The 21545-nt window shown below is 38.2% G+C and overlaps 1 protein-coding gene across 3 annotated transcripts in view; it reads left to right on the top strand.

Moving 5' to 3' along the window:
- Nucleotides 1-21545, top strand: part of PLCB1 (phospholipase C beta 1) — a 447562-nt gene that overhangs the window by 16177 nt on the left and 409840 nt on the right. For all 3 annotated transcript variants that reach the window (XM_039359463.1, XM_039359461.1, XM_039359462.1), the window contains exon 2: nucleotides 18435-18512. In XM_039359463.1, the coding sequence (XP_039215397.1) occupies nucleotides 18435-18512 (78 nt within the window). The remainder of the gene's footprint in view (nucleotides 1-18434; nucleotides 18513-21545) is intronic.

Here is a 21545-nt window from a genome sequence, read left to right as displayed (position 1 = left end):
TGAAATAGTGGTTTTATCCTTCAAAATGCCATTATAAGAAATTGAGAGAAATATTTTTTGTCAGTAAAACCTAATTGGAAGTGTGCTAAGCAGATAGTTTTCTCCAGTAGTTTCAGTGGGGAAAAAAAAGAGAGGTTACTCAGTGGCCAGGTTCACCTATCACATAATATATTTCAGATAGGTTTTCCTTGACACATTTTAATAACTAAGCCAGTTGACTAAGCATATAATGAATGAAGACAAATATACGTGTCCCGGGATAATGCTGTAGGATCCAATCTGGTCAGTCACTGGGACCAGAGGTTTAGTCGTGCTGGAGCCCATCCTTAGAGAACTTCTCTCTCTCCAGAATGTGAAAAGTTCCCTGAGGATGGGCTCCAGCATGAGTCCAAAAGCTTGGAAGACTAAACGTCTGATCCCAGTAACCAACCCAGATTGGATCCTAAGCAAATAATATCTTAACTTGACAAATGTCATTATGTTATATAACTGGATGCCATAGAGGCAAATGGGCTGTTATTTTAGTGTATGGAATGACTTGTGTTCTACGCAGGGACTGGATGATTGACTTGGTCTATTCATATTACCATATCAAATAAATAATTTTAATCCTCCTTTCCTAGCCAACATAACAATACTTGTATGCATTAGGTATTATGGGATTTGTAATCCAAGTACGTATGGAAAACACCATTTTAGAAAAGGATGAAATTGTTCCAATTTCTACAAGAGCTCTTCACACTAAATTTTCATAACATTTTATTGTTCAATACGTGAAGCGTGTGTATAAAAAGAAAGATTGCTCCTTGAGTGCTTTGGGTCTTTGTGCTTTGGAGGCATATGAGAAGCCAATAAGTCTAAGTAACAGGAAGTTGGACAGTGAAAAAATAAAAAATGTCCTGTCAGTCCTGCAACTCTTTGTCTAAAGTTGGAGCTGAGGTAAATGGCGATGGAGGGGGAGTTGAAATATTAGCAAAGTGGGTTAATTCAAATCAGCACAAAGTACCAGTTAACCAGGTAAAAAGTTGGCATTCATTTGGTGATTTAGAACTACACGACATTTGGGATGGGGTGGGGGGCTGTTGAGAACTACAAACCAGAGGGCTGGGCTATTTTTTTTTAATTGTGCTATGTCTATTGTATAATTTAATAGCACAGTGTTCATCCCTTTTCTAACTCATAGTAGCAGGGAAAAGTGCCATTATTTTTCAGAAATTGTGGTCATAAAAGGCTGTGAAAATATAAAAGTAAACTCTGAAGCCATATGCATATCCGGCTAATGTCGCAGATTACCTTCACTGGTTTTAGCCCTATTAAGAAAATAATTTTAAAAAATATGAATACATTTCCTCCCGAGCAGGCATGGAATAAGGTTGAGAATAAGGCATAGAATAAGTAAAATTGGGCCTGGTTAGTGCTTAATGTAGAAGCCTTTCAAGGAATTTTAGGGGCGTTGGCTAAGCTTGAAAGTTGAAAAACCAATTTGGAAGAAAGAAGTGATGGCTCTATGTTGGTATTAAGAACATTTATCGAGTCATCAAACCTTATTTGAAGTTTCTATCTTTCTTTTGGTGAAGCCTCTTTTTTTTCTTGATTAAAGCTAGCTTCCAGATGTGTTGATTATGACTCTCACAAGTCCAGCCAATACTTCGGGATTATCAGAGTAGGATCCAACGCACACCAAAAGTAAATTCATCTGATTTGTTTAAATGGACAAAATCCCATTAGATCAATTAACGATATAAGATTTTAGTGTTTCTTCAGAAACCTTGGCGTTTAATAATCTGATGGGTTTCTCACTTTTTTATATTTTATTTCAGTGCCCACACCAAGATAAGCTGCAATATTTTTGCTGTTTACCACTGCTCCTAAGATCATAGGTTGAGGATTATTGATCTAAGGGGAACCAACCTGCTACATTATAAACAAGCAAAAGGTCGGAAAAGATTTATGCCAGAGTTCTGCCTGGAATCCATTTTCAGTGCCAGAACTTAATGCTAAAACAAATGAACTAAGTATATTTCTAAATATCCCATAGCATTGAGGAATGCATGTCATTCATCCCTGAAAACTGCAGAGCTACTGTGTTTCATCAAGGTTAAAACAAAGTGATTCTGGGTTATTGGAGTTTTCACACTTAGCTCTCCCAGCTAAGCACAATGCAAAAGGTTCTTCTACTCCTGAAGGACCTGATTTCAAACAGTCTTGATTCTTTTCAAGATATCTACAACAGGTAACTTTGGCAATGTTCATATGCAAAGCCAGAATAATGGCCTGATCCATGTATCATTCTTAAGAAAAACAAAGTGCCTTAGTATGATATTTAACCCCTGTTAAGTATCTGGTGCATTATTTTAAGTGTCTGAAATTATAATCTAAGGTACCCAAAGCCAGTACAACTTTGGTTTCCAAGAGTAGATCCTTTATGTAGCCAGAAAGTTAGAGTCTACTCCCCCGGTAAGGAGGTGCCTAAAGTCTTGAATTGTAGAAGTCTAAAAACCTATAGATCAGGGGTTCTCAACCTCGGCAACTTTAAGACTTGTGGACTTCAACTCCCAGAATTCCTCAGCCAGCAAAGCTGACTGAGGAATTCTGGGAGTTGAAGTCCACAAGTCTTAAAGTTGCCGAGGTTGAGAACCCCTGCTATAGATGGAAGAAACAAAGGAACATAAAAATAGCATGTTCATTTGTTATTCACTGTTAAGTTTATGATTTAATGAAGGAGAAAGAGAATGGAGCAGAGATCCAATCCAGAAAGAGGACTTGGTTGGCTGAAGTGGCAAGGAAGACTTTATTGGGCAGTGGGTTTTTTGTTGTTGTTGTTTTGCAGTCTTATTATTTTTTTTATTCAACATATTTAGGGAATGCATTATCTGGTTTTGCAAATATAGTAATTGCTTTCCGAAATAAAGCTAAAATATTTGTAGAAATAATAGGTCAGAAGAACGTGTTTCAATTTTTTCCCTTTATAAATAAAAAAAGAGCTATATTAGGAATAGTGGGAAAACTGGTACATACTAGCTGTCTTGCATATTGTTGCAGAACTATCCAGCCATTACTAAGTATATAAACCCAGTCAGAGTAGTGTGACAGATGTTTGGAACAAACAGTTCCAAATGACTATGATACCCTGAAGATATAGCAACAAAAGGCAATAAAATAAGTATAGGCCATTAGTCAGTGTTCATTGGGAGAAATATGCATATAATCATTTTGGAAAAGCTATGATTCTGCATCAGAATTTTAAAGCTTTTAGTTGCCCAGTGTTCCCCTTAAATGCTCCCCATGCTCCATGATTGGAATTGGAAAAGTATAGATGAGAATGATTTAATCACCTCTGCTGCATTGTGTTTTGGTAATGGCATATTCTTTGATGGATAAGCCAGTGAGAAAGATGAAAGCTCTAATGATGCTGGTTCAGAGAACAGAGACCAAACCTTTATTTTCCCTTCCTTGCTTCCCTCCCCTCCCCCCTTTTTTTAGTCCATTAGGTTTTCTCAATTAAATCGGTATACAGGATACACGCTATTAGTCATTTAAAATTTATATTTGAAATATGTGGTAGATACAAATACAGGGAGCCAAGAAAAACTAAGTTAAAATAAATAAAGTTTGCTGAACAGATAGTGCTTAGAGTAAACAATAAGCAGATAAACTTTTTTCTGAAGTATTTGCATTAATCAATGCAGATGCCAGCTGTCCCCCCCCCCACTCCACCCGCCACATCTTTTGCAAATCTAAGTTTCACTTCAAGGATTACAATTAGGCAGATGGATTTCTTATGGAAGAAATATATTATTGCTGCAGTTTTCATGATTCTGTCAGGAATCATATACCAGGGAAAATGTCCCAATAAGCTTAAGAGGGAATATTTTATTAACATTTTATGAGAAATATCCCAATACTGCAAAGACTAATACCAGATTCTGACTTTAGTATTTATTTTTATCCCACCTTTATTGTATTTTGTAAATAATCCAAGATGACGGATGTACATAATATTGCTTCCTCTTCCCATTTTCCCTACAACAACACCCCTGGTTAGGTGGGTTGGGTTGAGAGAGAATGATTGGCCCAAAGTCACTCAGCTGGCTCTTATACATAAGGCAGCACTAGAATTCACTATCTCCTAGTTTCTAGTCTGGTGCATTAACCACTAGATCAGTGGTGGCAAACCTGTGGCACGCGTGCCAGAGGCAGCACTCAGAGCCCTCTCTGTGGGCACGCGCACCGTTGCCCCAGCCCCACCTCCCCCCGTGGTCCCCTCCTCACAAGCAGCCCCCCTGGAGGAGAGTTGCCCCCAGGTGCGGTCTGTGTGGAGCAGCATAGCCAAGGACATGGCAACCAGGCAGCGGGGACAAGACTCCATCCTCACACCTCATCATGCGCAGATGCTGCGGGGTGTGGGCGGAAGGCGTGGCCACCATGGTGCTGCTGGGTCACCTGGGTGATCTGCGGTGGGCCGTTGAGTTAGTGGGTGGCCCTGTGGACGGAGCAGTGGGTGGGGTGGGTCAGGGCGGCTTTTGGGCACTCAGTCTCTAAAAGATTCGCTATCACTGCACTAGATCAAACAAGTAGTCCCCAGTTCAAGAATGAGTTCCATTCGCAAGGTCTGTTCTCAAGTCAAATTTGCATGTACGGTGGAAGAGTATTATTGTATAATCCTGTATAAGTAGTATTATGTAATCAACTTGAACTATTGTATATTTAATTTGAATCATTGTGTATTTAACTCAAATTTTACTACAGTAAGCTCCATTCTTAACTATGAATCGTCTTAAACTAGGACACTCTTAACCTGAGGATTTGCTGTGTGTACATAAGTTTGTGTGTGTTTGTGTGTGTGTGTGTGTGTGTGTGTGTGTGTACACTCATACACACATACACATATTGGCTCATTTCATATACAGGATAGGATATAATAAACAAATGAGAATTGTTTCCTATTAATGGCCAGTTGTATGACTATTACTGGTAGATTTGTTTTCAACAGAAATTCTATTAAAAACAAATTCATTGCTTCTTGGGTTTGGGTCTTTAAAGTTGAAGTGATGCTTGGTTCTCAAGTAGAGAAACACCCATGAGAAGTATTATAGTATTAGTTCATGCCAATCTGAAGTCTGTAGAGCATAGCTTAAAAGTCAGAGCTTTCATAGATGAGCAGATGTTTACTGCAAATATGTCAAAATTTGAAGGGCTTCTAAGAATATCTGTGCTTTGGGACTTCAGGCTGTGACTCTTGTTGATTCTTGGCTACTCTTCTTGAGCCCCTTATCACTGTACTTCAGTAGATAGATTTTAAATAGCAACTTGCTCAATTTTCCAAGGTTTATAAACCTCAACATATTTGCAAAGCAACAAGCTTTAGTAATTTGCTAAAGTTAGAGATTACACTTCAGAATAAGATTGAACAGGATTACACTATAGGTTTTCAGATTTATGGATTTAAAAGAGTTGGATAACATCAAGAATTTGAACTATCTAAGTTTGTTTCCTAATAGACTTTTATGAAACTGTTAAATGAGATATTAATTTATCTATAAGAGACAAAATTATGAGTTTGCTTTTTGATGTTTCTTGTGGCTGTTACATGAATTTCAGTGTGTGTTTCCTGGTATGTGTGTGTGTATGTGTATGTGTGTGTGTTTTCATAGACAAGCTTGATTTTTTTCAGTACATGTTTGAAATAATGTATTTAATATATAGCTTCTGCAAAATATTCACAAGTCAGCTAACAGAATATCAGGGAATAATCATTACTGTCCACCCATTAACACCATAAGCAAAAGGGCAAAAACAAATTACACACTGAATCTTAACATACGTTTTGTTGATTTGAGTGACATGATAACTTGTTCAAAGTTGAACTTGGCTTTAGTTTCAACACTCCCCCAAGCAGAGTTGATGCATAATATGGGTATTTTCCTGAATTCACAGTTCCTGCTTCAAGAAAAAGTGGCAGCTGTGGCCGAGAGACTCTTTGCACAATTATGTCTTGTGCACCAGATGGGGAAATAATTATGTCTTGTGCGCTAGACTGGGAACACTGCTTAAAGTTGCTCATGCCTTAACCAGCTCTCTGTTGGCTATTGCAAGATGCTTTACATGGGGCTGCACTTGAAGAGCATTTGGAATCTTTAACTAATCCAGAATGCAGCAGTATGGACTGTGTTGGTTGCCCCATATTATGCCTATGTAACACTGAAACTTTGTGAATTGCACTAGCTGTGTGTATTATTACAACCAGTGGCTAACGCTAGAAGACCATGGGAAGAAATAGCCATGGATTTCATTGTGGAATTGCCTGAAAGTGCTGGAAATACTGTAATGTGGACCATAGTTGACTTATTCTCAAAACAAGCATGCTTTGTAGCCTGTCCAAAGCTCCCCTCAACTAAGAGTTTGGCCAAAATGTTTGTGCAGCATATTTATGGGCTACATGGAGTCCCTAAAAGAATCATCTCAGGCAGGGGGGTGCAGTTCACCGCAAACGTTTGGAGAGAGTTCATTTCAATCAATAGGATGGTCGCAAGGACTCAGTTCCGGATTTCATTGGTGTACAAACTGAGCAGCGGAACATACGAATGCCATGATAGAACAATGTATAAGATGCTGTGTAAATTATCAACAAAATAATTGGCCTGAATTATTATCATTTGCTGAAGTAGCATTCAATAATGCGGTACATGGCAGCACCAGACTTACCCCTTTTAAAGTGGCTACAAGGATCGAATATGTCGCTGTGCCTCAGATCTCTCTTCAACCACATTAACAGAGTGGATGGATTAATATAAAGAGCACATGGCCTGGAGTACTCAAAGCATTGGAAAAAGCACAAGAGGCACAAGAGCTCCCCATAGGCTCCTGAGTGTAGTTTGCGACGGTTTTCACTTTTGAAATTATACAGAGCATGGGACCAGGTTATTTCTGGGACCGCAACTCCTAATAGTTTCTGACCATCCCATCAGATTGGGCAGAGTGATCAAGCTCCAGATTCTATTGATGAGCTCTCGTAACATGCCTTCTGTGTTGTGATGCCTGTTTTGTGAAATCACCTCCTTCTGAGATATGGGCAGTCCTGACCCTGCTGGCCATCCACAGGGCTGTAAAGGCCAGCCTGTTCCTGCATAGAACTGGGATCAGGGTATTGATGGAGATCAGATGTAGGGGTAGGTCTCTCTGTCTTTTTAATTGTTGTGAGCTTTTTTAGGGTCTGCAACTGCTAACACCATTTGTCTGCCTTTTTTATAGTTATGGATTGTGATTGTTTTTGTTTGCCACCCAGAGGGTTTTGGTAAATGGGTGACCATATAAATATGTGAAATTAATAAAAAACATAAATTAATAAGAGATACATTAATTAAATTAATAAATGACTTTGGTTTATATACACTGAAGCTCCTTCTGTCATAACCTTTAACTGGGCAAAATGATCATCATAAGGCAGCAGTTTTTGAACTGCCTCAAATGGGCCAGCTTGCAGCATGTGTCCAAAATCCAGAAATCATAATTCCAGAGCAAATAAAATTTTGAAAAATTGTGGCTGCTTCAGTGCTACCAGCTGCTGCGGCGGTGGCGGCAATCATGTGATCTTCATTTTCAACCATCCATGACAGTTTCGCAGACAGTCTCACAATCTCTTACTCCCTCCTCCACCCAGCAGCAGCCACTTACCTGCATGCTGGGAAGGAAGGAAGATTTTCAGTGCTTCCTCCCAGATCCCCACAAGGAAACTCAATGGGGAAGCCGGCAGGAAGTCAGAAGTCATTCCTGTTCCCACTGCTTTTTTGCCCACCTTTGGTTTCTTGGTTTCTCTGTTTAGGTGAGGAGATATCTCTGAAATGATGAACCAATGGGGCAAGGGATGTCTAGTGTCATAAGTAGTGAACAATAGAACACAGAAATTCATGAGATCAATAAAACAGCTATAATTGCCTCATATATCCTGTTATTTTTATTGCCAGATAACAACCACATGATATATTTCAGATTTGAATTATTCAGTCATCCTGTTCAATCTAATATCCACGTCAAACAGGTTTTAAATGCAAGAACATGAGTGTTTGTTGTTAGTATTTATTGTCTTATAGACCATTTTTAAATGACATTGTGTCATTAGATTGTGTAGAATTGGCAGGTGGCAGCAAAACTGGTTAATAGTTGGGTGGCATACCATCAGGCAGTGCCAGAGTTGTGGGGTAGAGTGATAAATTGAAAACATCCCAGAAGATGACAGTAGCAAACTATTTCTGTATTCCTCCCACAACAGTTGCATGGCTGTGTCCATTTAGTCTTCAGGAGCTGAAGTTGACTTGATCTGAATCCAGAAATTAAGCTAGGGAAAACAACCAATGCAAAACAACTGTTTTGTGGAATTATTGATATATTTTTGCATTATTAATAATTTATAAAATAGGATTTGGAGTAAAGTACACTTTTGCTAAAATTATGTTTACTTCAGCCCACAACGTAAGGCAAAACAAGTTGTTTGCAGTTTCTTGCTGTTTCAAACGTATTCTGGATCATATAGGAAATCACATAAACATACATTATTAACAGTTTCACTGGCAATATAAATCAAAGAAAGATAGCTCCTGAATGACTGGATGAGCAAATGAACTATCCAGCAGATATGACTGAGGCTGATTGTAAAACAGCTGTAGAAGAAGGAGGACTAACGATAGAGGTTAACCCACAAAGGTAGGAAAGGGACAGCAGGGAGATAGCACATATGATAAATAATGCCAACTGTTTAGTAATTTGAACATTAGATTTCTTTCAAGCATGATGTCCCTAATTCATGTAAAACTGGCATGTACTTGGGTCCCAGTGTGCATCTGGAGGGGTCTGTCTAGGTGACCTTAAGCTGTCTGCATATAGATTGGAGAAGCTTCTATTTCTATATTGGAACACGTTCTGCCTGGAGAAATTTTAGAAGACAAGACAAGAAGGAAAGGATGGAAACTAATCCAGGAGAGAAGCAACCTAGAACTAAGGAGAAATTTCCTGACAGAACAATTAATCAATGGAATGACTTGCCTCCAGAAGTTGTGGGTGCTCCAGCATTGGAGGTTTTTTAAAAAAGAGATTGGACAACCATTTGTCTGAAATGGTATACGGTGTCCTGCTTGAGCAGGGGGTTGGACTAGAAGACCTCCAAGGCCTCTTTCAATTCTGTCATTCTGCTCTTGGAGAAGTCAGAAGTACAGATCATAGGTGCTTGAAACACGCATGGATGATGCATGCTGATCCCTATTGCTTAGCTTGTCAGGCTATACTTGGAGTGCTTACATGAAGCAGACAATGTACAAACAGCATTCTGCAAGACCTGACGAACCTCATTACCATCTGCCTTCCTCCCTGTGCCTTTCTCAATAGAAATAAAAATGTTCAGGCTGTAGCTTGTTTGAAAGGGGGAAAACGAAAATGGTACTTGGGCAACTAAATCAAACATGCCCTTGTAAACTATGATAGATGGAAAGCCCTTTCTTTGGTGTCACCGACCTTTGACATGCCATTCAGGGATTATTTTAGAAGAAAACATAGCCTTGGGAAACTGCCCTCCATCTCAAGAATTCTCACAAATAATCCAACAATTACAGCCAGCTTTCCTGCTCTTCCTGTTTCCATTGTAGAATCCCTATAACAAGCCCCTTTTAATATATTTCCCATCTAAAATAGGTGGTTTAGGTCTCCTCTGTTTCTGTTCGTTTCCTAGACTTGAATGTTTCAGAAGGAAGCTATTCAAATAATCTGGCCAGATGTTAATAAAAACTTTTCTCTGTCTTTGTTCAGCCGAAAGAATGAAGCAGAGAAGCTTTACCTTAAAGTAGGAATTCCCTTGTGTATGTCCCACAGAGTCTCTCTTTCTAATTGCAGAGGTGAAAAATAGTTCTTTTAATTGTTTTGGCAGTCATTTCCTATTAAGGGGATGAGATGCCAACTTCCCGAAACATTCTTTTTGAATAAACTCTTCTTAATATTTTTTTATTCTGACAACATACAGTATGTTTGTGAGGAATGGATGCTACCTATGCATCAGAAGACTTTGGAAACCTCTGTGTTAGAAGGCCTTTAGAAAATGGAGTTCACTACAACAAGAGTTAGCATAGGACTCTGTCACAGATCAGACAATCTAGAATGGGTTTTCTTTTATGCTATTGTTAGCCGTTCAAGAAATCCAGTGTCATGTAGAACAGGGCTATTTGTATTATAAGGTTATGAGAACAGAATCTTGCAAGTGTGAATGTACTCCCTTCCTTTATCTTGTGAGAAATAGGGGGAATTTTTCTGAGGTGTTTACTCAGGTTATGTTCCTGTCCTGGACTCAAGTTTTCTTTTATCTGACTTTGTCTTGGTAGCAGATCTTCTTCCTGTTCCTCAAGGCCATTCCTTCTGTCCTCTATGGCTATAGACTCGTACTAATCCATTTTATTAGGATCATACCTATTCATCAGATACATTAACTGGCTTCGGGATTCATAGAGTTGGAAGGGATCATTTGTCTCAGCAAATACAAATCTTTACTCAGGGTAGGGATTCAAGTTAAAAGAAACACTAGAGGTGACTGTCCAGTCTTTTTTAAGTCCTCCATCATCTCAGTGAGCAATTTGTTCTACAGTTGACCTGTTCTTATTGTTAGGAATTGTTTTTAAAAATTCAAATCTTATGCTAATTGGCCTTATTTGATTATACAGGTAGTCCTCAACTTACAAGAGTTTGTTTAGTGACATTTGAAATTACAATGGCACTGAAAAAAGTGACTGTGTCACAACCGTTGTAGCATCTTCATGATCACATGATCGAAATTCAAATGCTTGGCAACTGGTTCATATTTACGATGGTTGCAATATCCCGGGATCATGTGATCACCTTTTTCTGACAAGCAAAGTCAATGGGGAAGCCAGATTCACTTAACAAAATTGTTATTAACTTAACAACTGTAGTGATTCACTTAACAACTGTGGCAAGAAAGGTCGTAAGATGGAGCAAAACTCATTTAACAAATGTGTCAGTTAAAAACAGAAATGTTGGGCTTTATTATAGTCATAAATCAAGGACTACCTGTATTGGTGGTCCTCAACGTACAACCACAACTGAGCTCAAAATTTCTGTTGCTAAGTGAAACATTTGATAACTGAATTTTGCCCCATTTTACGACTTTTCTTGCCACGGTTGTTAAGTTAGTAAGTTAGTAACATGGTTGTTAAATGAATCTAGTTGATTTTGCTTGCCAGAAGATGATCACGTGGCCCTGGGATCCTATCCCAAATATTTAAGCATCATAAATATGAGTCAGTTGCCAAGCATCTGAATTTTGATCACATGACTAAGGCGATCCTGCAATGGTCATAAATATGAAAAATTGTCATAAGTCACTTTTTTCAGTGAAGTTGTAACTTTGAATGGTTGCTAAATGAACTTTTGTAAGTTGAGGACTACCTGTACATAGTGAGAATTTCCTCTTGCTAAAGTATTAGTTTCTAATGTTTGAATTTTTACCTCGGAATCATTCCGCTAGAACCGCTATGTATGTTCCATTGATTTTTTCCTTTCTGGATTCATTTTTGATGGACCTGGTAGTCTTCCGGCATGACTAACAACATGACAGGAAATAGACACAAATACTGAATACCGCCAGTTAACTAGTTAACTAGTCACACCATTTGTAGACTTTAATTTATGTTCACATAATGCCCCTATTTAAGAGATATTTTGACATGTGGAGAAAAATACATGTAAATGGCAAAACTCTTTTCCTTGAAGACTCTTCAGAAAGGTGATCTATAAATACTTTTCAGAACAGGGATACAAATATATAATAAATGTATCATAGCTTTACACTTGAATCTAAGATTATGGTAGATAAGTCACACAAAAAACATCTTTTCCTTTGTAGTTGATAAAAAAGAGGAAAGGTTAGGAATCAGTGTAATCATTACAACCTATATATAATGGTGAAAAACTTAGAAGCATCATCTGAATGTAATTCAGCACCTAAAACAGTTTCAGAGAAGCCCTTTAAAATCACCACAGAACAAATCAATATCTGGAAGATAAACCTGGATTATGTTGAAAATCATTCAAAATGTTGGAACCCTCCTTTTTGCAGGTTAAAAAAAAAGCTTCAGAGGAAGATATACTGGTAGATACTATCATGGTATCCCACATTTTATCTGGAAGTGCCTTGAACATTTATGCTTGGACCATTTTTTTTAATATTGTATGAGAGCCATATATATCTGACAGTTCTTATAGTGCATAGAATGTATTTTTCAGAGGGACAAGATGCTTTCACAAAGAGTCAGCTGAGGGGGAATAGAGTTCATCATTAACAAACAATTTAGGGTCTCCCCACCCTTAGAAATACTTCAGTAGTAAAATATGTTGCTAATAACTCCTGAGCAATAAAAGTTTGATATAAGAATCTTTTAAACTCCGAGTTTCTCAGTAAGAGCTGTTTGCCAAGGGGATAAATGAAGGCCAAAAACTTCCCTCAGTGTTCAGAATTACTCTTCAGAAATGTATATCCTGTCAGGGGGAGCTACATATACCAGATGGCAGTGACAAGAAAAGATCTAATAGTATATGGGGACATAGTCTGGTTCATTGGTTTTTTTAAAAAAAAAACAAAAACAAAAAACAACAGAACTAATATCCAATCAGAAACTGCAATGCAATATCCTTCGTTATATAAAAAAACATGACATGTTTATGACCTTCCCTCTGTGACAAACTGCAAATACACATGACTCAGGGGTGTTTGCTTTCGTAGGAGCTTAATATCTTTGGCTGTGCCTCAGCATTTGAAAATGAACTTTGACAAGCCTAAGGAATTTATTCATTTATTTGAACAGTTTGAATGGACATCCAGCTTACAAAATGCAACTCTGGGGTAAGTCAAATAGGATTCAAAACTAAAGAAGTTAAAGAATAAGCATAAAGGAATGAGAACATCACAATTAAAATGGCAGAATCATGAGACCCAAATCATGACATATTCCTATCCTATGCCAGTTCTCCAGATGGGTTCCTCCAATATCCTAACTCAATTCTTGAGGAGAAAACAAAGTTGTTAAAGTTTTAGGGAAGGGCAAGGGGCTTTTTAGGGGAAAGTATGTGCATAAGAACAGCCCACGTCAAAGTCATTGTTGTCTCTCCATTCCTGCTAGCGACTGAGGTCTCAGTCAAACTATATGTCAGATCCTTAGAAACAACATTAGGTTCCCTTTGGAAGCTAGCTGGATCCATCAGGTGCCAGGGTAGATTAGATAAATGTTCTTCTCCCTCATTGTGGAAAATAGCTGCAGAGAACTCCAAAGCCCACAATGAGGGATCTGACCAACACATGGAATTCATGGTTATATTCCCCATGTCATGGCCTTGCGGGTATTGTCTTCTGATGATGTTGACAAAGGAATAGAACCAGGGGCACCTTGGGATTAGTGGTCCCAGAAGAGTGGATTCCAGTAATGTTGAAACCAGTGATCCTGTTCTGGCTGGGCAAGATCGAGCAAGCCTCAGGATTCCCTGCCTGCACCCACTGACAATATCTCAGACTCTGAACTTCAGCTATCTAGTCCTAAACAAGGGCATGCTTTAAAGATACAGCAGCAGAAGGCTGAAGTCGGCAGATCCAAGGGATGTGCCAAGAAACAGGCCAGAGGAAAGTAAACAATAAGAAATTTTCTTCAGCTGTGCATTTGGGTGGAGGCTCAGCTTGTGTTATTTACTGGCCTCACTCCCTGAGAGAAAACACAGAGAGCTTCTTTTTAAATCTAGCTGTGACATTTTTACAATGTTGTGCCATGCTTTGAACTCTGGATCTTACCTAGCTTTGAGGGGTCCTCCGTGCTCTCTGAGCTTGATTGTTTTCTTGCAGATGTTTCGTTACCCAAACTAGGTAACTGAGAGCACCAAGCGCCTCTCATTTCAACCCTGAGCTACAAATATTTTCTGTTATTGCTGCCTCACTGTGTCTCTTGTCCCTTGGATTCATTGCTTGTGAAAAATGAGTTGATTTTTTACTAGTCTCCCAGGACAACTATGGCAGACCTGGAAATTTAACAGCAGTATTGAGCAAGAAATTGCTAAACTCCCATCAAAAGATTTCAGCCGATCTATAGAGAATAAGGAAGATGATCTTGACGGAGATATGCAGTTGTTGTTGTTTAGGCAAAAAGGGCTGAAGCATTTTTTTTAAAGTCTGAAACAGCCAGATAACATTTGGAAGCAGGTCAGGCATATACATCCCTAATTCACAGAACTATAAGGAGGAGGAGGAAGAACAGCACCATTAGACTTGCAAGATGCTGTTATAATAGCCAATCTTAGTAAAAGTATTTCTAGCCTTCCCGTGGAGTTGATTTCCTGGTCTGATCTATCTAATAGGGTCAGAAGGTCTCAGCAGGCACAACTTGTTTTTAACACATTACAATTGTTAATTGATAAGATACTTGTAATCTGTCTCACATGTAAGTTATAGCTGCATCACAACTGTGTTTTCCCCTCCCTTTCCACCATCCCATCCCAATTTAAACCCTACACCAGTCTATCCACTCCATGCATCCAATGAAGCAAGCTCAAACTGCTTATGCCTTTTAATATAATTTTGTTAGTTGGAAAAGGTGCTATTAGTTTTGTTTCCTTCTGACTTTCTGCCATTGTAGATTAACACAGATCTCTTCCTACAAGCACTTAGATACGTATGTTTGAATGTGGTAGAATGATATACAGGAATGGCAATACCTCTCTGATTTTGGTTGATTCTCCCAAATGGGATAGGCTCCCTCTAGGAGAGCCGGACCTGTATAATACTTGGATGGAAGTCACCAAAAAACCCTAGAGGTGTAACATTTATATGTATGTAACGGGCAGAAAATAAAGAGGAGGAAGAGCTACTACCAAGATGACAGTAGCTGGTTGAGAGCCTAACTATAACCTGAGAAAAGATCTCAGATGAAATCCTCCCTACTTCTCATGAAGATGAAAGGAAGGAGGGACAAGCACATTCAGATTTGCAAGATGCTGACATTATATAATATTATAATAAACATACCTGTAGTACAGCCAGTCCTTGACATATGACCACGATTGAGCCCCAAATTTCGGTTGCTAAGTGAGATATTTGTTAAGTTTCACCCCGTTTTATGATCTTTCTTGCCACAGTCGTTAAGTGAATCACTGCAGTTATTAGTAACCTGGTTATTAAGTGAATCTGGCTTCCCCATTGAATTTGCTTGTCAGAAGTTTGCAAAAGGGGATTGCGTGACCCCAGGGACACTACAATTGTCATAAGTACAGTCAGTTGTCAAGCATCTGAATTTGCATTACATGGCCATGGGGATGGTACAACAGTTGTAAGCATGAAAAACCGTCATAAGTCACTTTTTTTAGTACCATTGTAACTTCAAACAGTCACTAAGTGAACTGTTGTAAGTCAAGGACTACATATATTGGCTTGGATGATTTTGGTTTCCTAATCTGGTCCACATACCTATATTGTTGGGTTTGTAAAGTGGAGGAATCTTGAAGAATTGCTTGTAGTTGATCATTTTTTATTTGTATTTTAGCTTTTCTTACATTTCTTGTGTATTATACAGTTGTTATTAACTGTTGTAGAGAATAAGGAAGATGATCTTGACAGAGATAGGCTAGATCTGTTCCCAGAGGGATGAGAAAAACATGGTTGAAATCCAAAAGAATCAGAAAGCATTTGTAAGTGATTCAGAATCCTCCCTAATTCAGATGGGTACAGAATAAGGAAGGGAGGAGACATAGCACAATTAGACTTGCAAGATTCTTTTTTTATATATATATATATATATATATATATATATATATATATATATATATATATATATATATATATATATATATGGTCCAGTGATGGCGAACCTTTTAGAGACCGAGTTCCCAAAAACTGGCCCCGCTCCTGCTGTGCCCCCCATCCCCCGCCCCGCCTGCCCACAGGACCACTCACCGCCTCCAGGGCCCACCGCAGATCACCCAGGCAACCCAACAGCGCTATGGCGGCCACACCCTTTGCCCGCGTCCTACAGCACCAACTGCATGATGGGGTGTGACAGCAGAGTCTTGTCTACCCTGCCTGGCTGCCATGTCCTTGGTTGCGTGCCCATGTGGGCCACACTCGAGGGTGACTCTCCTTCAGAGGGGCTGCTGGAGAGGAGGGGGTCACGGGGGAGGCAAGGCTGGGGCAATGGCATGTGTGCCCACAGAGGGCTACAAGTTCGCCACCACTGGTCTGGTCTATCTGATGAAATTGGAAAACAGGTACTGTAGCTACAACATGCTTCTGAAAAAAAATTAATTCTTTTTTTTTAACCATCCTATTAGTCCTCCATTTATAACTACAATTGAGCCCAAAAATTATTGTTGCTACGTGAGACAGTTAAAGTGAGCTTTTGCTCCATTTTACAACCTTTCACAGTTATTAAGTGAATCACTTAGCAACAAGGTTGTTAAGGGAATTTGACTTCCTCATTGACTTTGCTTGTCAGAAGATCGCAACAGATGATGACATGATACTGCAACTGTCAGAACTATGAGTCAAACATCAAGGGTCTGAATTTAGATCACATGACCATGGGGATGCTGGAACAGTTGTAACTGTGAATAATAGTCATGTCACATTTTTCACTGCCATGTAACTTTGAACGATCACTAAATGAACTGTTGTAAGTCGAGGACTACTTGTAGTAAAATATGAAAGTCTATACAACATTTTCAGATGGGGATTCTTAATTTATTTAGTCTTATTAAAAGTGAACGAATTAGTGCAGCAAAAATACATTTTAATGGAAAAATGGTAAGAATTGTACCATTTAGAAACTGAATTTGAGACAAGACAAATCATTTTGTATGTTTGTGTGAATTAATATTTCTTATTTATAGGGAGATATTATGAGCTCAGTTTTATTTTTAAAAAAACTTTCCACAGAAGTAAATGAAATGATCTCAAGTGACGAATGGATGGACATAAGTGCTGGCTTAGGTCACGTAGATGAAAGTTAGTATTGTGGCTTCCTGTTAGGGTGTGTTATCCTTTGCCTAAGATCAGTTATCAAGAAAATAGATCAACTATGGCTTCTTAGTTACTATGTTTAGTTGGCTTATGTCAGTTAACAAAATAAAGGATGAGTCCAAGGGGACCATTTAAATATACTATGTGACCCTTGCTTAAACCAAACAAAAGCACAATGTTATGTGTGAATTTTTTTGTGTGTATACAGAAGTTTCTTCCTATACCCATTCTGTCCCTAATGAGAGGCATGATGGTTCTGTAAAATACTTCTTCAAAAAAAATACGAATGTTAAAGCAAGAGTTGTGAAATAGTGAAATTTATAGGCTCTACAGAGCAGGTGGCAGGTAGACAGTAAGTATAATCGGAGAACACATAGAAAAAAGCAGCATCTCAACAAATTAAGAACCATGCTGTATACTTCAAGAGATCCACTGCTGGGAGATAATGTAAAAATGTTGAACAGGAATCAACTTGCAATGTCAGCTCAATGAAATTGAATGAGACACATTTTCAAATGCTTCCCTGTTGAAAGCTCTTCTCCAAAGAGAGAAGCCAAGTTCAGAATGTTTAGCTTTGAAATGTGATTGGCTTCCCAAATGCTGCGGATACAGCAGCATTGTCTGTTGGTCTCATTCAATAATTATGCAAATTGAGAAGATTTCAAAGTACTTGATGAATATACTTGCAGTGTATATTTGTGTGGGGTTAATTAACTGTAATGCTTTCATTTTGAATTAGTGGCATTTAAAGTAGGATTTCAAATGAGTATTGGCAGATTTACTGTATCTTCCAAAATGCATTTGGGGTAGGGAGAGAGTAGATCATGGGTGTCCAACCTTTTGGCTTGCCTGGGCAGCATTGAGTGAAGAGGAATTGTCTTGGGCCGCATATAAAATATATAATATAGTTAATGTACATAAATCACACATTGTTAAAAGTTTATGATCTTGTGGGGCCACATTACTAGCTGTCCAGGGCCACATGCAGTGGTGGGATTCAGCTGGTTCGCACCACTTTGGCAGAACCGGTAGCTTATTTTTTGTTGCCCAGGCCCAGAATGGCATCCACACAGAGAACCGGTTGTTCACATATTTGAATCCCACCATTGGCCACATGCAATCCATGGACTGCGGATTGGACACACCTGAGGTAGATAGAGTTATAGAAGTATACTAGTATAGTTAATTGGCACCCTCGTATTTACCTAGTCTGTTCAAATGGTTTATGTGAACTCCTATTGAGTAAAAAGGACTTGAGTACACCACAAATGACAGCAGTTTAAATTTACTTCCCTCTAGGTATATTTCTATATAGCATATGTTATGAACTAGACATTTTCTGTTCAAGATTAGGTTATGTGCTAATTCTGCATCCTTTGTTTTTGTGTAGGATTCTACTAGCGTGACAACGGTTTTTCTCAGAACAGACCCACAAGGATTTTTCTTATACTGGACAGATCAAAATAAGGTAAAAATATTCTGAACTGTTTGAATTAGCTTTTCATTTTTCTTTCTAACAAAATCCCTTTGTTGATATGATTGAAAGCCTTGAGTAATTGATGGTTAGTATGAGACCTCACTGAGTGAGTTCATCATTTTCACTGTGTTGGAATATATTTTCAGAGGATCACTTCATTCTGACACTCAGCGGTGTGGATTGCAAATTCTTTTGACTGTTGATACTTAAAGCTGTGGATACTTGGCCAGCTTGTTTAAATATGTTGAATTGCAACCCCTTATGACTGCCAGCAAGGATTGCCAGTTATTCCAACATCTCTAGAAAGGTCTAAGTTGGGGAAATTTAACCACAAGTTAAAGAAAAACCAAACAAGGGGGCATTTTGCAATTTATGAACTGCAGAAACAAGTTTTAAAGATGATACACAATATACTGACGAAGGATGCACTTCCTCAGTATATCTTCACATATAAACTTGTGCTTGCTAAGGTTTTGTGTTTCCTGTTGGTTTAGAAAAATCCAAGTATCTTGAAAGAGTGGTATCACATAAAATTCTTGAAATGGTTACTTCCTAGAATGATCATAGATATGTAAAACGCCCTAATATGTAAAGGTCAAATGGGTATTTTTCTTTTTAGTTAATGGATTTAGAAATATTTGCCAGGGTGTATCTTTTAAGTTTGGCAAAACAAAAACAAATCAGTTATTTGAAACTTATTTGGAAATTGGACACTTGCTTACAGTTACTGAAAAACTAATTACAAAAAAACTTAGAGGAAGAATTCTAGCATTTGCCTTCCAGTTACTAGCAAATGATTAGAAAAAAGGAACAGAAAATATTATGTAAATCTTCTATGATGATAGATTTATCTAAATTCTATGATTTATTCTTAGTAGTATACTAAGAAGGAATAAGCCAATTTCTGGTTAGCAAAGTGCTCTTTTTTTGTCCTCTCAAAGAACACAAACCAAATTTATATTTTGGGATTTACAAAAACATCTTCTATTGTTTTCAAAAAGGAGTTTATAAGTTCACTGAAATATGGATTTAAATTTTGTTAGGGTAGCTATCATTTCTGGATTTATAATTTAGATACTGAAGTGAAGTTCTATATACATTTATGATCCTTGTGAATCCAATAGCAACCATTTGCTTTATTTGTTATACTCTTAATGACCTTTTTGATCATTTGAAGGACTACAGCATAAACATAGCAAGCTAATGTCTTGCAGTTCCTGTTTTATTTAAACATAAACACAGAAAAGTCCAGCGGGATGGTTTACATTGGAGCAGTGACATTGATAAAAAGAGTTTAAAATTCATCTAAATTATGTACCTGACTTAAATTGCTGTAAGAACTTAAAAGGCAGCTATTTTATTTAGATTTAATATGTGGACTAGAAGTATTTTCTGGAGTGAACACAATCATAGCCGCGAATAAAACTTCCACAAATGTCAGTGGTAAAATACAGATCCCTTGAAGCTTTATTTAGGTAAAAATAGAATATCAGAAGATCAAATATTCATTTCACATACTGTAGTTTGGGCATAAATCCTTATACACAGAAGATGAATCTTTTAGACAGACTTGCACGAGGCTGGTAGTATGAAAATGACGATACTTAGAAAGGAGATTATTCTGAGTATAGGTTTTTTTATTTGTTTGTTTATAATTTTTACAAACAACTGAAGGGGGCAAACATATCCAACACCCTTTTCTCCTCCTATTTTTCCTTACAACAACAGCAACCCTGTGAGGTGAGCTGGGTTAAGAGAGTGTGACTGGTTCAAGGTTGCCAGCTGGCTTTCATGGCTAAGGCGGGACTAGAATTTATAGTCTCCTGGTTTCTAGCCTGATGCATTAACTACTAGATTAAACTGCTTCTGTTTTATTAGTATTCTTTTATTAGTATTGTCATATTAGCACATTTTGGGTATTTATGATTTCTTGGCCAAACAATGATTGAGTTAACAGTTTGGCCCCAGGCTTCATGCAGGTTTATTTTATTTTTTTCACCTTGTGTCAAGAAGAAAAACAAGAAGCTTAGAGACAGAGAATTCAGTTACCATGTGTTTGTTTTTTTCTTTTTTTCATAGCTATTTCAACCTCAAGTTGCTTATGGGTGGGTAAAACTCAGAAATGAGTAAGTGGCAAGATGGTTTGATTAACTGGGAGTCTGTTGGGGAGGTCATATTTATTGATCAATGAAAGTGCATATTAATAGAGAAGGTTGCAAGGAAGCCCTCTGAGAGTTGTATTTTGCTATTAGTTAAAGATGGAATTTCCTCCTAATTTCCTTCTAACAGGCCACCACTAGGTAAGCTGGAAAAAAATGTACATGGAAAAATGTCTCTGTTCTACATATAATGTTTTGTTTATCTGTAGGTGTATGTACAGATAGTCCTTGACTTACAGCAGTTTATTTAGTGACCGTTCAAAGTTACAACAGCACTGAAAAAAGTGACTTATGACCATTTACTCCATAGTCACATGATCAAAATTGAGACACTTGGCAACTGACTCATATTTATGACTGTTGCTTATCCTGGGGTCATGTGTCCCCTTTTGCAGCCTTCTAACAAACGAAGTCAATGGGGAAGCCAGATTCACTTGTTGTTGTTAATTGCAAAGTCATGTCCGACCCATTGCGACCCCATGGACAACGTTCCTCCAGGCCTTCCTTTCCTCTACCATCTTCTGGAGTCCATTTAAGCTCACGCCTACTGCTTCAGTGACTCCATCCAGCCACCTCATTCTCTGTCGTGCCCTTCTTCTATTGCCCTCAATCTTTCCCAGCATTAGGCTCTTCTCCGTGAATCCTTCTTATTAGGTGGCCAAAATACTTGAGTTTCAACTTCAGGATCTGGCCTTCTAAAGGTTGATCTCATCTAGGACTAACCGGTTTGATCGCCTTGTAGTCCAGGGGACTCGCAGGAGTCTTCTCCAGCACCATAGTTCAAAGGCCTCAATTCTTTTGCGCTCAGCCTTTCTTATTGTCCAACTTTCACAGCCATACATTGCAACTGGAAAAACCATGGCCT

Source organism: Crotalus tigris, unplaced genomic scaffold (assembly GCF_016545835.1).
Source record: "Crotalus tigris isolate CLP2741 ecotype Arizona unplaced genomic scaffold, ASM1654583v1 scf7180000019070.2622420, whole genome shotgun sequence".
Lineage (NCBI taxonomy): Eukaryota > Metazoa > Chordata > Lepidosauria > Squamata > Viperidae > Crotalus > Crotalus tigris.
Note: the sequence above shows the minus strand (reverse complement) of the source record. Positions and strands in the feature narration are given on the sequence as shown.